Source organism: Pempheris klunzingeri, chromosome 7 (genome assembly GCF_042242105.1).
Source record: "Pempheris klunzingeri isolate RE-2024b chromosome 7, fPemKlu1.hap1, whole genome shotgun sequence".
Lineage (NCBI taxonomy): Eukaryota > Metazoa > Chordata > Actinopteri > Acropomatiformes > Pempheridae > Pempheris > Pempheris klunzingeri.
The window spans coordinates 1495015-1510037 of NC_092018.1; the positions used below are offsets into that span (position 1 = coordinate 1495015).

The 15023-nt window shown below is 40.9% G+C and overlaps 1 protein-coding gene across 1 annotated transcript; it reads right to left on the minus strand.

Moving 5' to 3' along the window:
• Positions 1–263: 263 nt before the first annotated feature.
• prdm8b (PR domain containing 8b) lies at positions 264–5435 on the minus strand. The gene is made up of 4 exons (XM_070834179.1): positions 5339–5435; positions 3097–3321; positions 2277–2508; positions 264–2166 (listed from the first exon to the last, which is right to left on the minus strand). Exons 2-4 carry the CDS (start codon positions 3313–3315, stop codon positions 908–910), a joined length of 1710 nt encoding a protein of 569 aa, XP_070690280.1. The 5' UTR covers positions 3316–3321; positions 5339–5435; the 3' UTR covers positions 264–907.
• Positions 5436–15023: the final 9588 nt, after the last annotated feature.

Below are 15023 nucleotides of genomic sequence, written 5' to 3' on the forward strand. Positions count from 1 at the left end.
TGCTTATATTAATTTGGGCTGTGTATACATAGTGGTTATTGCATTATATTGACACTGATATGGGAAATTAAATTATCTAACATAAAAAAATTAAACATAATATTAGGTTTTTAAAAAAAAATCTGATGTTTGGGCTTCACGCAAAATTTTATATAAATGAAAATGTGTTTTAAAAATGAAGTGACTGTATATAAGACAGAAAAAGACCCAAAAGGCCACAGCTTGAAAATAAAGCTATTTTATTGTCAATGCATCCAACATGATTAGATAAACTATCAAGTAGTAAATTTCCGCAAAAGGAAGAAACACTGAAACTATTCCCCACTGACACAAAATATTACACTTTGTATTTCAAATCAAACGAATTATTTACACGGTAATGTATAGACTGCATCTTAAATCAATATTATTTAATATTACATGCACTCTGAAATATAGTCTGACATAATTTCCCCCAATTTGTGTCCATTTTTTCCTCGTCGACATGAAAAACCTCGCAGCGCTGTAAACCATGACGTGTGACTACATTTTGTATTTCTTCTCTATATTTGCATTTTTATAGGATATAAAATACAACTTACTGTACATTTACACATATTTAAATCTTCCCTTATTCTCAAACTTTTTAAGTGCTTCATAAATAGATTCATTTTCCAAGTCAAAACGCATTTGCATACACCCAAAACATGACGGTTTGTACAAGGGGAGAGAAAGTAAACAGACCGAAATGGAGTCAGAAGATCATCGTCCCAAAGTGAAAACAAGTGCAAGGAGGGTGTGTGTGTGTGTGTGTGTGTGTGTGTGTGTGTGTTTAAGTGGCCGATCTCCAGTCGGACCCGTTAAATCCAGGCGGGGTCAGCGTCCCTCCTCGTTTACAAAAAGTCCCTCCCTCCTTAGTCTGTAAAAGTCAGTTGTGGGAGGTCATGTGACGTGACAGGTGATGCCGCTCCCGGAAGGACTCGTTGCAAATGGGGCACTTGAGTTTCTCCTCGCGCCGCCGCTTGACCAGAGGCTCCATGGCGTACTCCTTTTTGTGGTGGGACCGCATGTGGTAAACCAAGTCCGAGGTCATGCGGAAGGAGGCGTTGCACTTGGCGCACCAGTTCTGCGCCGGCAGGCAGAGGGAGGTGAAGGAAGGCGGCAGGAGGGTGAGCGCCGAGGGCATCTGAAGCTGGATGGGCCCCGAGCTCTTGGGCCAGAAGGCGGTGGCGTAGACGAAGGGGTTCTGCTTGGCCATGCCGCCCGGCACGGGGCAGTTGGCGCCCAGCTCCGCGCCCTGTAGCTTGGCGGCGAGATGGTCGGCCTGGTAGAGTCTGCTGGAGGAGATGGTGTCGCCCACCGCTGGGTGGCAGTCCAGCAGCTTGGGCGGCATCACCAGCGGCGAGATCTGGGAGAAGGAGGACCGGGACGGCTGGCTGAAGGCGCTCTTCCTCTCCGAGCTGCCGCCGCCTTGCTGGCTGACCGAGGTGAAGGCGCTGGCCATGGGCGAGGTTTGGGGCGGCTGCGTCTCCGACAGCACCTGCCTGATGTTGAGGTGCTTCTCCGACGGGTTGATGCTGGGGCGCCCGCCATCTTTGTTTTCAGAGTTGGAGCTCTGGAGGTTTTTGTTGCCGCTGTGCTGTTTGAGGTTCTGGGGCAACTTCTTGACCTCGGTGAAGGCGCTGCGCTTGGCCTCGCCCAGCTGTGTGGATCCCGGCGGGGAGAAGGACCGGTGGTTCTCCTCCAGGCCGTACGCTCCTCTGTAGTTCTGCGCAGACGTGGCGAGCTCGTCTTTAGACTTGGCCTGCGAAAGGCCCGGCGCTCGGCACTCCCTGTCCTCTATTTCCGAGAACTTCCTCTTCCCCGAGCTCTCGCTGCAGATCTCGGCCTCCTTGTCGCTCGGCGGGCTGGTCCGGTTGTTCTCTAGATCCCTGGCGAGGTTGTGAAAGTCTGTGGACGGTTTGTTGCCGTCCTGGGGGGCGCCGAAGCCCTCGGAGCGGCCCAGCTTCGGGCTGCTCCTGGTCGGGGTCGTGTTCGGCCGCTCGGCGCCGCTCTCTTTGCTGGGCTCCTCGTCGGCCACCGAGATGCTCTGCAGCCTTTTGGTGCAACGGAACCGGAGGTGGGCCAAGAAGGGGAACTCGAACTGGAACCGCTGGCTGCAGTCTGGACACGAGTGGTGGGACGAACCTGCGAAACGAGAGACCGAGATGAGTCCAAGAATGGTTCTGCGTTTGGCACTAAACGTGTCTAAACCACACAACACGGGTGTCCCGTGGACGTGGTCTCACTCGGCTCACCTTTGCTCTTGGCGGGCGCTCTGCTGGAGCTGAGCAGCAGCAGGTCGATGAGGTCTTTGCCGTACCACACCAGCAGCTCCTCGTCCTTCTCGATGCGGCGCAGCGAGCGGTAGAAGAGCTGGCCGTTCTTCACGTAGGCCTCCAGGTTCTGCTCCTCTTTGTCGCGGGCCGACTGGACCAACCGCAGCCACATCAAACCCTCCGAGGTGCTGTTGGCCGCCGAGGTGTCCACCTGCACCACACACACACACACACACAATGAGTTAACACCTCTTACATTCATTGTCAAGCAAATATTCTGCTTTAAATTGTTATTTTTTAAAATTAAAATATATGAAAATAAAGGTGCTAAATCTAATCCACATATTTATTTCTAAAAACATCTTGGAAAAAAGCAGCATATCACATTTAAATAAATAAAATTTGACTGGAACAAAATGCAAAATGATCTAGAAATAATAATAATAATAATAATAATAATAATAATGAAATAAAGGATTAAATGTTTTTTTTATCTAAACAATAAAGCAAATATCTACCAACATGACATTGCTATAAGGTTGCTGCTGCCTATTATATAATATATATAAATATATATATATATATTAAAATTAATTCCAGCTTTTTGCTCCAGTGTTGCTGAGAAATCTAAATCTGTTTTATATATATATAATATTATATTTTCTTTATTTGGAGCTGAAAGCCTAAATAAAAAAAAGATCTGCTGCTGTTTGTATTTTATTTTGAAATAATGGGCTAATTAAAAACAGGCTCTCTGCACTAATGTCCAGCTTCCAGTGGAGGTGGAGGCCCTGCTCACCCTGAAGATGTAGGGTGCTGTGCGCTTGTCGGTGGACTTGAGGGCGATGAAGGCGATGCTGTCGTACAGGGAGGTGTGGCTCAGCACGCACGGCCCGAAGATGGCGTTTTCCGGGATGTCACACGTCGTGTAGACGCTGGTGAAAATGTCCGTGAGACACTGCTGGACCGCTTTGGCGTCCCCGTCCCACACCAACTTCTGGGAGCTGGACTCCTCCATGTCGCCCTGCGGAGAGAGTTTGGGTTTTATTACCAGCCCATAATAATAATAATAATAATAATAATAATAATCCACACATGGAGCGGCCCTGCTGACGGGGATAAATCTCTTCCTGGACAGATTGGCCGAACCAGCTGTCAGGGGCGTCGTTTGGGGCCCATTTCTCTCTCTCTCTCTCTTTTCTCTTTATTTCTTTCTTTTCTTTTCTTTTTTTTTTTTTGGCCATGATTTCTAATTAATTCAAACCCCGTAATAAGTTCAGGAGACATCACCCTCAGCACCGCGATCACATGGATCCCAAAGGTTGTCAGTGACACAGGAAACAAGACAAAATGAAACCAAACCACGATATTATTATTATTATAATATTAAATTATTATAATTATATTATTATTATTATAATTATATTATTATTGTTGTTATATTATTATTATTATAATAACGGAATGTGTTGCACATGTCTGATTAAAATAGATATAATAATAATAATAATAATAATAATAATAATAGATGAGAATAAAGGTGTTTATCAGCTGTTTTACATTGAGCCTGTCTGTCTTTATTATCATAATGATTATTAGCATCAGAATTATTATAATTATAATAATAATAATGATCACTAACAGTCGCTCTCGTGTGTTCAGCTGTATTTGCTCAGATAAATAACCCTGAGATATTTCCAATAATATTCCCGAAGCTTCCTCCAGACTCTTAATTCTAATAATTATTCTCCATATTCTCTGGACGCTGTGGAGCCTCCATGTGAGGAGCCGTGCAGCCCTGCAGGAGCAGCGGAGGTCGGAGCGTGTCCAATGGGCTTCAAGTGGTCTGTCAGAGCCGCTGATCTCCCGTCAGCCCGCCTCATTACCATAATCCACCACCTTCCCCTCTGAGACTGTAATTAAAGCAGCACGACCAGTTAATTATTTCTTTTCTCCCTTTTCTAACCTCTCAATGTGTGTGTTTAGGCGGCGGCGGCGGCTCTGTCTCCCCCTCCTCCCCTCCTCTCCCCCCTTCAAACACAACCTGCACCTGACGCACACTTGTTCAGCCGCAACTGAGGCTCAGAGGACGGTCAGCAGGGGGATAATGATTCTAATAATAATAATAATAATAATAATAATGATGATGATAATCCTAGTAATAATAATAGTCATAATAATAATAATATTATTTAAATCTCTGCTCCAGTTTCCTAAAAAGTAAATTCCCAGGACTCTCGCTCTGCACTGTGGCGGATTATTGTTGCTCCAAATATTTCTGACACTGATAATAATAATAATAATAATAATAATAATAATTTAAATGAACTTTCCTGTGTTTTATTTTATTTATTTTAATCTCTGCAGGAGAAGTTTGGTCTGTTATATATATTTTTTTACCCTCTGATTTAATTTCCCCCTCACCAGCTGAGAAGAAGGACTAAAGGACACAGAACCGGATGAATCAGAACAAACTAGAATAAAGTTAAATCCAGTGTTTGACAGCACAGTCTGTGTTTTCTCTCATATTACCAGCTGCTCTGTCCGGTAACACGCTCAAACAGCGAGGCTCAGCTCCGGTTTGGAGAGAGGGGGGAGGCGAGGGAGGATGGGTGGGGGGGTAAATGTGCTTATAAATAACCCGGAGAGTTTAGAATAAAAGTCTGATTGAATCCCGCTAATTTGGAGCGTTTGTGCCTCCTCCAGAGCTTCCTGCGCCCCGAGAGGAGAGGGTTTGTGTCCGGAGCCAGACAGGAGGGGGTGGGGGGGGCACAATGTGCGCTATCATGACCGGAGTCACGCTCAGACTCAGATAAGAGAAAAGAGGTGAAATAAAAAGACTGTTTGCAGCCAGTCAAACCCTCTGCGGGTGGGGTGGGGGTGTCTAACCCATCTGCCGAACACTGTCCTAAATCAGCGCCTCCGTTTTGTTTTCCTGTCCCTCTCTGCGCCTGCAGGAGCCGAACAGACCCGGACCCCCCCCCCGGTCCTCCTCTAAAACTCTCCAAACACCCCCACAGCTCTGCAGCGCTCAGACCTACCTTCCGTCGATGAGGAGGAACAATAATCCACGGGAGTCAGAACCCGGTCTGCAGGAGAACAAGAAGCAGAAGAAGCAGAAGAAGAAGCAGGAGGAGGTGGTGGAGGAGGTGGAGGTGGAGGAAAAAAAGCCCCAAAACAAGCGAGCAAAGCGGGGGGAGCGGCGCCGGCGGATGGATGGAGGTGATGGAGATGGTGATGCGCTCCCGGTCTGGTCCGTGGTGTCAGTACATGTCCCCCCCCGGTGCGGTGAAAGTGACAGCGCTGCTGCTGCTGCTGCTGCTGCTGCTGCAGAGAGCGGCTGGAAGTGAGCGGGCGGGGTGGAGAGAGCTGCACGGGTGGAGGAGGCGGACGGAGAGAGGGAGAGAGGCGCGCAGATGGGGCCCGACGCTCTGGCTGACTGGCACACCGACACACACTTTTTGTTTGCGGCACATAATCTACCCAATGAGGCGTGTCACTCTCCGTCTCCTCCCTTTAACTCTTCACTGGCCGACTGTCATTTGATGCGATTTATGGACGAGCAGAGGGATAAAGACCCCCCCCCCCCCCCCCCCCCCACCCCCGCCCCTCCAACACACACACCTCCCACCCTCCACCCCTACACCCCCCTCCCATTATTATTGTAATTCTAATCACAATAGTTGGTGGTTGTGTTAGAATAAAGTGGATGGATGTTGGACAAAAGTCACATTTTCACCTGCAAATTCAGCTGAAAATCACAATAATTATTATTATTATTATTATTCTTTCAGTCATAGAGCTTCACTTTAACCCCCCCTCTCTTAATAAAATAAAAAACAGAACTGGTGGTGACACCCAGGTGACACTCCGGGTGTATTTACATGTATTCTGATTGTCCTCTGTGGTTTTAACCCTTTTGGACTCGGTCACCCTGGAGCACCGGGGGCTCCCTGCGCCGCCTCCCCGCCGGAGCGGCTCTGCATCCCGGGCAGCGCCGGCTCGGAGCGCCGCTGTGTGTGTGTGTGTACTGTGCTGAGGCTCATTTAGGGGGCGCCAGTGTATAATTTGCATGCAGATATTTAGATGGGAGGAAATGTGCAGGTCAGGAGCAGCACTGATGTTTGAGCAGGGAGGTGATTCAAATGTAGATCAAAAAAGAAAACTCAATTCTTCTCAAATTAAATACAAATATGATTTAATTTATTATTTTTTTTAAAGGCTAAAAATGGTGAATTTGATGAAGATGTTAATAATCAATGATGAAGTGAAAGTGGAGCAAAAACATTAACATTAAAAATATTTATTTCATCTAAGTATTTCTACCTTTTTACACCCTGTAATACTAATAATACTACTAATAACAATACTACTACTAATAATAATAATAGTAATAATATTAATGTTAATGCAGGAACGGGCAAATAACCAACAGACATTTTTATATAAAAATAAAAGCTAATATTATTCCCACAGCCTCAGATTGCTTAAATATTTCTAAACATTAAAGTGTGTTCTGTCTTCTGCTCATCAAGCTTTTTATTTCTGAATAAATACGTTTAAATAAGAGTAAAATTCTGTTCTAACAAATGAACCGTCAGGAAAAACAAAAAAGCTCCTTCAAATGGTGTTTGTGAATAATAATGCTGATTATTATTATTAGGAGTTGTCATCCAGCTGAAAGCCACCAGACAGCACGAGGAGTCCACAGGTTTTCATGTTTCGGAGGATAATAATCAATTTGGTGTTAAGAGTGTAAGAGCAGGGAGGTCAAAGGTCACGGTGGCCCGCTGAGAGGAGCCTCTCGGAGGGATCAAACGGCACCGAGGGAGGTGTTGTGGGTCCTTCACACGAGCTGCTGCTCTATTTTCACCTCCTTCAGAACAACAAACTGAACCTGAACACATTAAAAGTCATTAAAAGGCCGTCAGACACATCAGCTGCTCCTCAGCCGAGTTTCATGACAAGTCAATAAAATGTCTTATTATTTTATTTCACATCCAAAAAAATGCAGCAATTCTGACTTTTATTTGTGTTTCTGCTTTAAAACAGAGTTCACAAAGTGCTCCGACACACAAATCAAAGCAGGATGGATAACAGCAACAGCAAGAAGTGGAGTCGAACAAAAGCAGGACGCAGATGAAGATAATTAAAACAAAGATAATTAAGATAAAGATAATTCAGTTAAAGTCAAAGGCGTTGGATGCAGAAACAGCAGTGGGAAGGATAAGGAGGGGAAAAGAGATATTAGCCAATAAAAGCAATAAAAAAAAAAGGTTAATATAAGTAAATACAATAAAAGATAATAAAATAATGTGAATATTCTAATAATAATAGTCCAAACAGGCAGATTCAGTCCTCGTTTTCACACTCTGCCTCATTTCAAAATGTCCTATCTGCCTCTTTTGTGTTGCTTTTATTGTGAAACTACATTTTAAAAGAAAGGAATCCTGACCCTCCCACGCTGTAAGAAGGAAAAAAGGCTTCCTGCAGGGAGCTCGCAGCACGTTACAGGTGAACCTGAGGTGAAGCTCGCATCAGCTGAAGCGTCGCTGGAGGATCAAACATTTTTTTTTTTTTACTTGGAGGAGGAATGAAGTGAGAGAAAGACGGCGGCGGCGGCGGTGATGATGGGATGCAGTGGTCACAGCTAAGAGCCGAGAGCTGAAGCTTTCTGGCCTTCACACCGTGTGTTTGTGAGAAATCACACACTTTTACTCGTTTGGGGGCTTTTTCATCATAGTTTGGTGAAATAATTCTCCATGTTAAAAAAAAAAAAAATGTGTAGACACGTCCATGCAAATTCAAGGAAGTGATAACATGCAAAAAAAAAAAGAGAAGAAGAAGAAGAAGAAGCTAAATGTCCCTCCTGAGCCTGTGAACATGCTTCACATGAAGAAATCTGTGTCAAATGTTGCTTTTATTTTGAAAAAATGAAGAAATATTATTAAATTTAACAGTTTTCACTCAGATTCTAATTTAGAAATGAGAGTAAATGTCAGATAAAATCAGCTGTGGCGCCTTCGTTCGTGTCGATCTGATCGTCTCCGATTTATTTTTGTGGTTTTTCAGAGTTAAACACACTCAAGTTAAAATATCTCTCATGTGAGGAATGTAAGGAGAGCAGAGAACGGATGTGTGTGTTCACAGAGCGAGAGGAGGTGTGTGTGTGTGTGTGTGTGTGTGTGTGTGTGATGCTGCAGGCTCAGAGTGTGTGTGTGTGTGTGTGTGTGTGTGTGTGTGTGATCTGGATAATCTGACAGCTGTATTGTTTCCTCAGCAGCAGCCCTCCGGTCCACACTCTCATCTCAGGCAGACTCAGGCGAAAAGACCGTGGAGTCGACGCTCGCCTGTTTCACCAGCGAGGAGCCGAGTTCGCTCACATGAAGCCTGGAAACGAGGAGAGAGACGCTCAGAGATTTAAAAAACAAACAGAAAAACAGAAAAAGTGGAAAGTGGCTGAGATGTACACCTGCTGGGGTCTGAATCAGAGGGTCGACTGTCTCTACGGTGGCCATTTTAGGACAATTCATGCCCTCTGAGGCTGGATATCACCTGTGCTAATCTGTAATAATCTCAGAGGTCGTCTGAATCTGCCGTGTTTGAGATTAAAGGTCAAAGTTCGGCTGTGAAACACAGAGGTCATGTGATCATTCAGGGCTGTTTTTCTTTCCCCGTTCAAAGTTATGGAGCCTTGACATCACAACCGTCAGTACGTTTGACTTTTCTTCTCCTGAGTGAATTCCCAAAGAAAGAAACGAAACATGAAGCAAAGACGTGAACGTTTCTACCTCTTCTAGTCTGAAAGTCTTAAACTGTTCCCTCAGCTTTGGCTCCTCAGCCTGTTAGCTAGATGCTAACGCTAGCATTCCACCATTTCAACGTTAGCAAGTTACTGTGCACGTTAAGATGTTTAGTGCGTCATCAGGCTAACATTTAGCAAAAAACATCGTTAGCATGGTGATGATGATGTCGCCCACGTGGTCCACGAAAAAAGACGCTGAGAAAGAAAGTCACTGAGAAGCAGCGTTGCCAGGTGGGAAATGTAGAATTATTGAACCACAGACTCGAAATGATCGTATTTTGGGGTAAATTATCGTACACCCGTCACAACCAAAATAACAAGCTTACTGTTGCGCGATAGTCAGATATAGTCGTTCTATGTGTGTTTAAAAGCGTCCTCATCCACTGCTGTGTGACTGCAGGACGGATCATTCACGGCAGCTCCACCTTAGTCCTGTTACACTGATGTGTCTCCGTAAACAAATGACAGGCGGGAAGTGATGGGAACTTCAGCTCTTTTTAGGGAGTCGGCTCTTTCGGCTCTCAAGTGGCTCCTCAGATTTTTTTGTTGCTTCAATAAATGTATTACCAAATTATGTGTAAAATGAATTACTAATGTAAAAAAACACATTATATAGAATATTTATTGTTTATGTTGCTTTATTAATTTTAAATTATTTAGTTTTACTGGGCTCATGGAGCTCTGGGCTGCAGGTCTTGGTGGCTGTGGTGTTGTCCTGGATGATGCTGTAGACACACTGGCACCTTCATTAACAGCAGCTTCCCTTGCTTGTCTTTTCTCCTCTAACTGAATTGATGGGTGAACAGTACACACACGTCTGTGCAGGTTGTTTGAGGAGCCTGATATGAAATTTTAATTTAGCAAAGTCTGCACTCTGCCCTCCAACTATCAATTATATTAAAATGTGTCCAAATTTGATGTTTTCTGTCGCTCATGTTTCTCACCTGTCCTGCCTGCAGTGCTCTCTCTCGCTCTCTCTGGTCTCTCCCTCAGTCCAGTTTGTGTGTGTCCCCCCCCTCCTGCTCAGTGTGGACACATGGACACCACCACACATCTTGACCAATCAGGTGCGGCTTTAACAGAAAAAAGACGACAAAAACAAATAAATCGGCTCCCGTCGTTCACTTCAAAGAGCCGGCTCTAAGAACCGGATCGTTACCGAATCATGAGGCCACCCACCGTTCGGGGAAGTAACACAGCAGGTTAACTTTTTGAACCAGTCATGCTCGTTATTCGGAGACCAACCTCACCTGTATCCAGGTGCTCGTATCTCACGCTAAACCAATTATGATTGGTTGGAAATGTCACATGACAAGAGATGCCTTCAGAGTTCACAAAAACTATACGGCAGATTAGAGCAAAGCTGATTGGAACCACATGTTCACTAAAACTGTCAAATTATCCTACTTTTGGCCTTTTTTTGGATTATTGATCGTACAATCGTACAGAGGGCAAAATTATCGTACAAATACGATAATTATCGTACACCTGGCAACGCTGCCGAGAATGTCGGTGGGAGATCAGCAGAGACATGAAGGTCCAGCGACCTCCATTATTTCATTACTACACCGTAGAGTTGTTGCCATGTTGAACTGTCAGAAAATTATTTGGCAACTATTTTTAAATTCAAAGAATCGTTTGAGGCAGAAACGACAAAAAGTCTTTCTGGTTCCTTAAACGTGAGGATTTGCTGCTTTTCTCTGCTCTAGATTCTTATGAATTGAATATTTTTCAGGCTAATTAAACGAACAAAACTTGATTTGATTGACCAAACAAATAATCGTTGGTTGTAGCTCTGTCGTCCAACACGAGTCGTCTTGTCCCTCTTGGTTCTTTTACTCCGAAGAAAAAACCCTGAAGCCAATGAGATGTTTGAAGGAAGGATTGGACGGCTGTGGATGAGTGTTATTACAGAAATAAGGACTCTTACATTGTCTACGTGTCCAATAATTAGTCAAGAGTCAAGACAAAATGGCCGACTGTGTGGAGAGAAGAGTCCCAGCACAGAGCTCCCATTACCTGTTGAAGAAAAGGTGTGTGAGGAGAGCAGGCCGATCACCAATCATTAACTCACCGTCACCATCGGCATCAATTATACACAGACTTTCTGACAGGATCATATTTTTATCAGTGGATCAACAGGCCTTCTTGAATTATTTCCTGCGGAGCAAGCTCTGAGCTGAACTTTGTCTTTAATGTTATTCCCCTTTTTATTTCCACAAATCACCAGAATGACAACAAAAGCGTTTGCTAATGGGTCTGAGCAGACAGACGCTGGCAGCGCCGCGTCCCGGTCGTCCTGTCGCCGCCTCTCATCAAATATTAGGCATGTTTTGTGCTTGGGAACAGAAAAAAGAAGCAGCTCCGGAGACTAACGCATTGATCTTCGATGGGTAAACACATCACAGTTATGCGTCCGGACGTCAGCGTCGTCAGCCGCGATCCTGTTGACGGTGATTGTTTCCTACAGCTGTTTAATAAATCTCCTCCCTCCTTTGTAATGGACCAACACTCCCTCATACACACATGCTCAGATTCCTTTCTGATATTTAGAATAAAAGTATAAAGTAAGAGAAGCAGAACCAATAAACCTAAAATCTCATCAATAAACATGAATGTTCCACCTTTAAACCCTGTGGTCAACATGTGCAGCACAATCACATCAGAAGACCTTAAAACAGAACAACCCCCCCCCCCACACACACACACACACACACACACACTGGTCCTCTGGTGGTGTTAAACATTTAAACTTATTTAACGTTCTGCATGTTTTCATCTCATCATTAAAACTGTTCAACTAGTGTGACTGGAAGTATATAGAGAATAATATATAAAGAATATAAAGTATGTAAAGAATATAAAATATATCAAGAATATAAAGTATGTAAGGAATATAAAATATGTAAAGAATATAAAGTATGTCAAGAATATAAAGTATATCAAGAATATAAAGTATGTAAATAATATTAAGTATATCAAGAATATAAAGTATGTAAAGAATATAAAGTATGTAAAGAATATAAAGTATGTAAAGAATATAAAGTATATCAAGAATATAAAGTATGTAAATAATATTAAGTATATCAAGAATATAAAGTATGTAAAGAATATAAAGTATATCAAGAATATAAAGTATATCAAGAATATAAAGTATGTCAAGAATATAAAGTATGTAAAGAATATAAAGTAGATCAAGAATATAAAGTATATCAAGAATATAAAGTATGTCAAGAATATAAAGTATGTAAAGAATATAAAGTAGATCAAGAATATAAAGTATATCAAGAATATAAAGTATGTCAAGAATATAAAGTATGTAAAGAATATAAAGTATGTAAAGAATATAAAATATGTAAAGAATATAAAGTAGATCAAGAATATAAAGTATATCAAGAATATAAAGTATGTAAAGAATATAAAGTATGTAAAGAATATAAAGTATGTAAAGAATATAAAGTATGTAAAGAATATAAAATATGTAAAGAATATAAAGTATGTAAAGAATATAAAATATGTCAAGAATATAAAGTATATCAAGAATATAAAGTATGTAAAGAATATAAAGTATGTAAAGAATATAAAGTATATCAAGAATATAAAGTATGTCAAGAATATAAAATATGTAAAGAATATAAAATATGTAAAGAATATAAAGTATATCAAGAATATAAAGTATGTAAAGAATATAAAGTATGTCAAGAATATAAAGTATGTCAAGAATATAAAGTATGTAAAGAATATAAAGTACCGTATTTACCGGACTATAGAGCGCATCGGAATATAAGCCGCACCCACTAAATTTGAAAAGAAAAAAATATTTTTACATATATTAGCCGCACCAGACTATAAGCCGCAGATATATACGTTGTGAAATGAGATATTTACACAGAAAGATTTTGTAAATGTTTATTTACATACCTTAATGGTTTCCAAACGGTGCCTGTAACACGGCATTAAAACGGCTGATCAAACAAAACAGAAAAGTCATTAATATTTTTATTCTTCCTCCTCCTGTGCACTGAAACCGTCACTGAAACGTTAGCGAAGAAAAATCTATAGATTAGCCGCATCGTTGTATAAGCAGCAGGGTTCAAAGATGTATGTTAAGAATATAAAGTATGTTAAGAACGTAAAGTACATAAATTATATAAAGTACGTAAAGTACGTAAATTATATAAAGTACGTAAATTATATAAAATACATAAAGTACATAAATTATATAAAGTACGTAAATTATATAAAGTACGTAAATTATATAAGGTACGTAAAGTACGTAAATTATATAAAGTACGTAAAGTACGTAAATTATATAAAGTACGTAAATTATATAAGGTACGTAAAGTACGTAAATTACATAAAGTACATAAATTATATAAAGTACATAAAGTACGTAAATTATATAAGGTACGTAAAGTACGTAAATTATATAAAGTACGTAAAGTACGTAAATTATATAAAGTACGTAAATTATATAAGGTACGTAAAGTACGTAAATTATATAAAGTACGTAAAGTACGTAAATTACATAAAGTACGTAAATTATATAAAGTACATAAATTATATAAAGTACATAAAGTACGTAAATTACATAAAGTACGTAAATTATATAAAGTACGTAAATTATATAAAGTACGTAAAGTACGTAAATTACATAAAGTACGTAAATTATATAAAGTACGTAAAGTACGTAAATTACATAAAGTACGTAAATTATATAAAGTACGTAAAGTACGTAAATTACATAAAGTACATAAATTATATAAGGTACGTAAAGTACGTAAATTATATAAAGTACGTAAAGTACGTAAATTACATAAAGTACGTAAATTATATAAAGTACATAAATTATATAAAGTACATAAAGTATGTAAATTACATAAAATATATGAAGTTTATAAAGTATATAAAGTATCCTGCACACACACACACACACACACACACACACTATAAACAGGACGAACTGCTCCTTTATCTCTTCTCCACATGTTACTGTTTCTGGTTTCGCAGCCAAACGTCTTCCTGTCTGACAGCTACTGCAGCAAAGGTGTGTCAGTGCTTCACCTGTGTGTGTGTGTGTGTGTGTGTGTGGAACATGGAAATGAAGCCCAGATGTTGTTTCCTGCCGTCATCAGGATATCTGGACGTTTCATTTCCCCTCAAATATTATAACGTTATTATTGTCTGACAGTGTGACGTTCAGAGTGTTTTTACACGCTGTGACACAAAAAGGTGGATTCTTACATATTGTTCTTATTTGTTCTGCTGTCTGGATTAATGTGGGAAATATGGGAACAACAGACAAGGGGAAAATGTTTTACAAGGAATATACATGTATATAAATATATATATGCATTATATATATAAATATAATATAAAAACATCTCCACGTCCACAAACCTTTTTTTAAAAACTCTGTTGTGTAAAATCTTTTATTTATTGTCACTGTTTGCTCATAATGTTATCAAAAGGACTTGAAGCTCATCAAATTAAATGTATTATCATTATTTATCTGCCACCACGTGTTCAATATTTCCGTTTTTTAGTTTTAATTCTAAATATGTGCACATATACAAACATTTATTTACATGACTGATTCATGGACGTCCCCAGCAGGCACTCTTCCTCCTGCTAACACTTTGATGAAGGAAGTGAGCGAGTGTGTGTTCATCCTTCTGGAAAAAAGTCTGCAAATTAAATATAAAACCAGTGAAGGTCGAGTTATTAATGAAATCTTGCACTGAGCATTGTTTTCTTTTGCGTTTAGCCATAAGATCGAGTTTATTTGTTTGAGTTTTAAAGATGTTCTTAGAGTCACATGTCCACTGTCTGTACTCTGATATCCAGGGACCACGGTGGAGGTACGTCAGAGGATGAACGAGAAGCTGTGAGATGATTAACGAAGACGTAAAAGACTCGTG

Coding starts and splice junctions, on each gene's coding strand:
- prdm8b (XM_070834179.1), bottom strand. CDS start 3,315: ATGGAGGAGTCCAGCTCCCAGAAGTTGGTGTGGGACGGGGACGCCAAA. Junction 2,509..3,096: donor CAGCACCCTACATCTTCAGG/GTGAGCAGGGCC, acceptor TGTGTGGTGCAG/GTGGACACCTCGGCGGCCAA. Junction 2,167..2,276: donor AGCGCCCGCCAAGAGCAAAG/GTGAGCCGAGTG, acceptor CTCGTTTCGCAG/GTTCGTCCCACCACTCGTGT.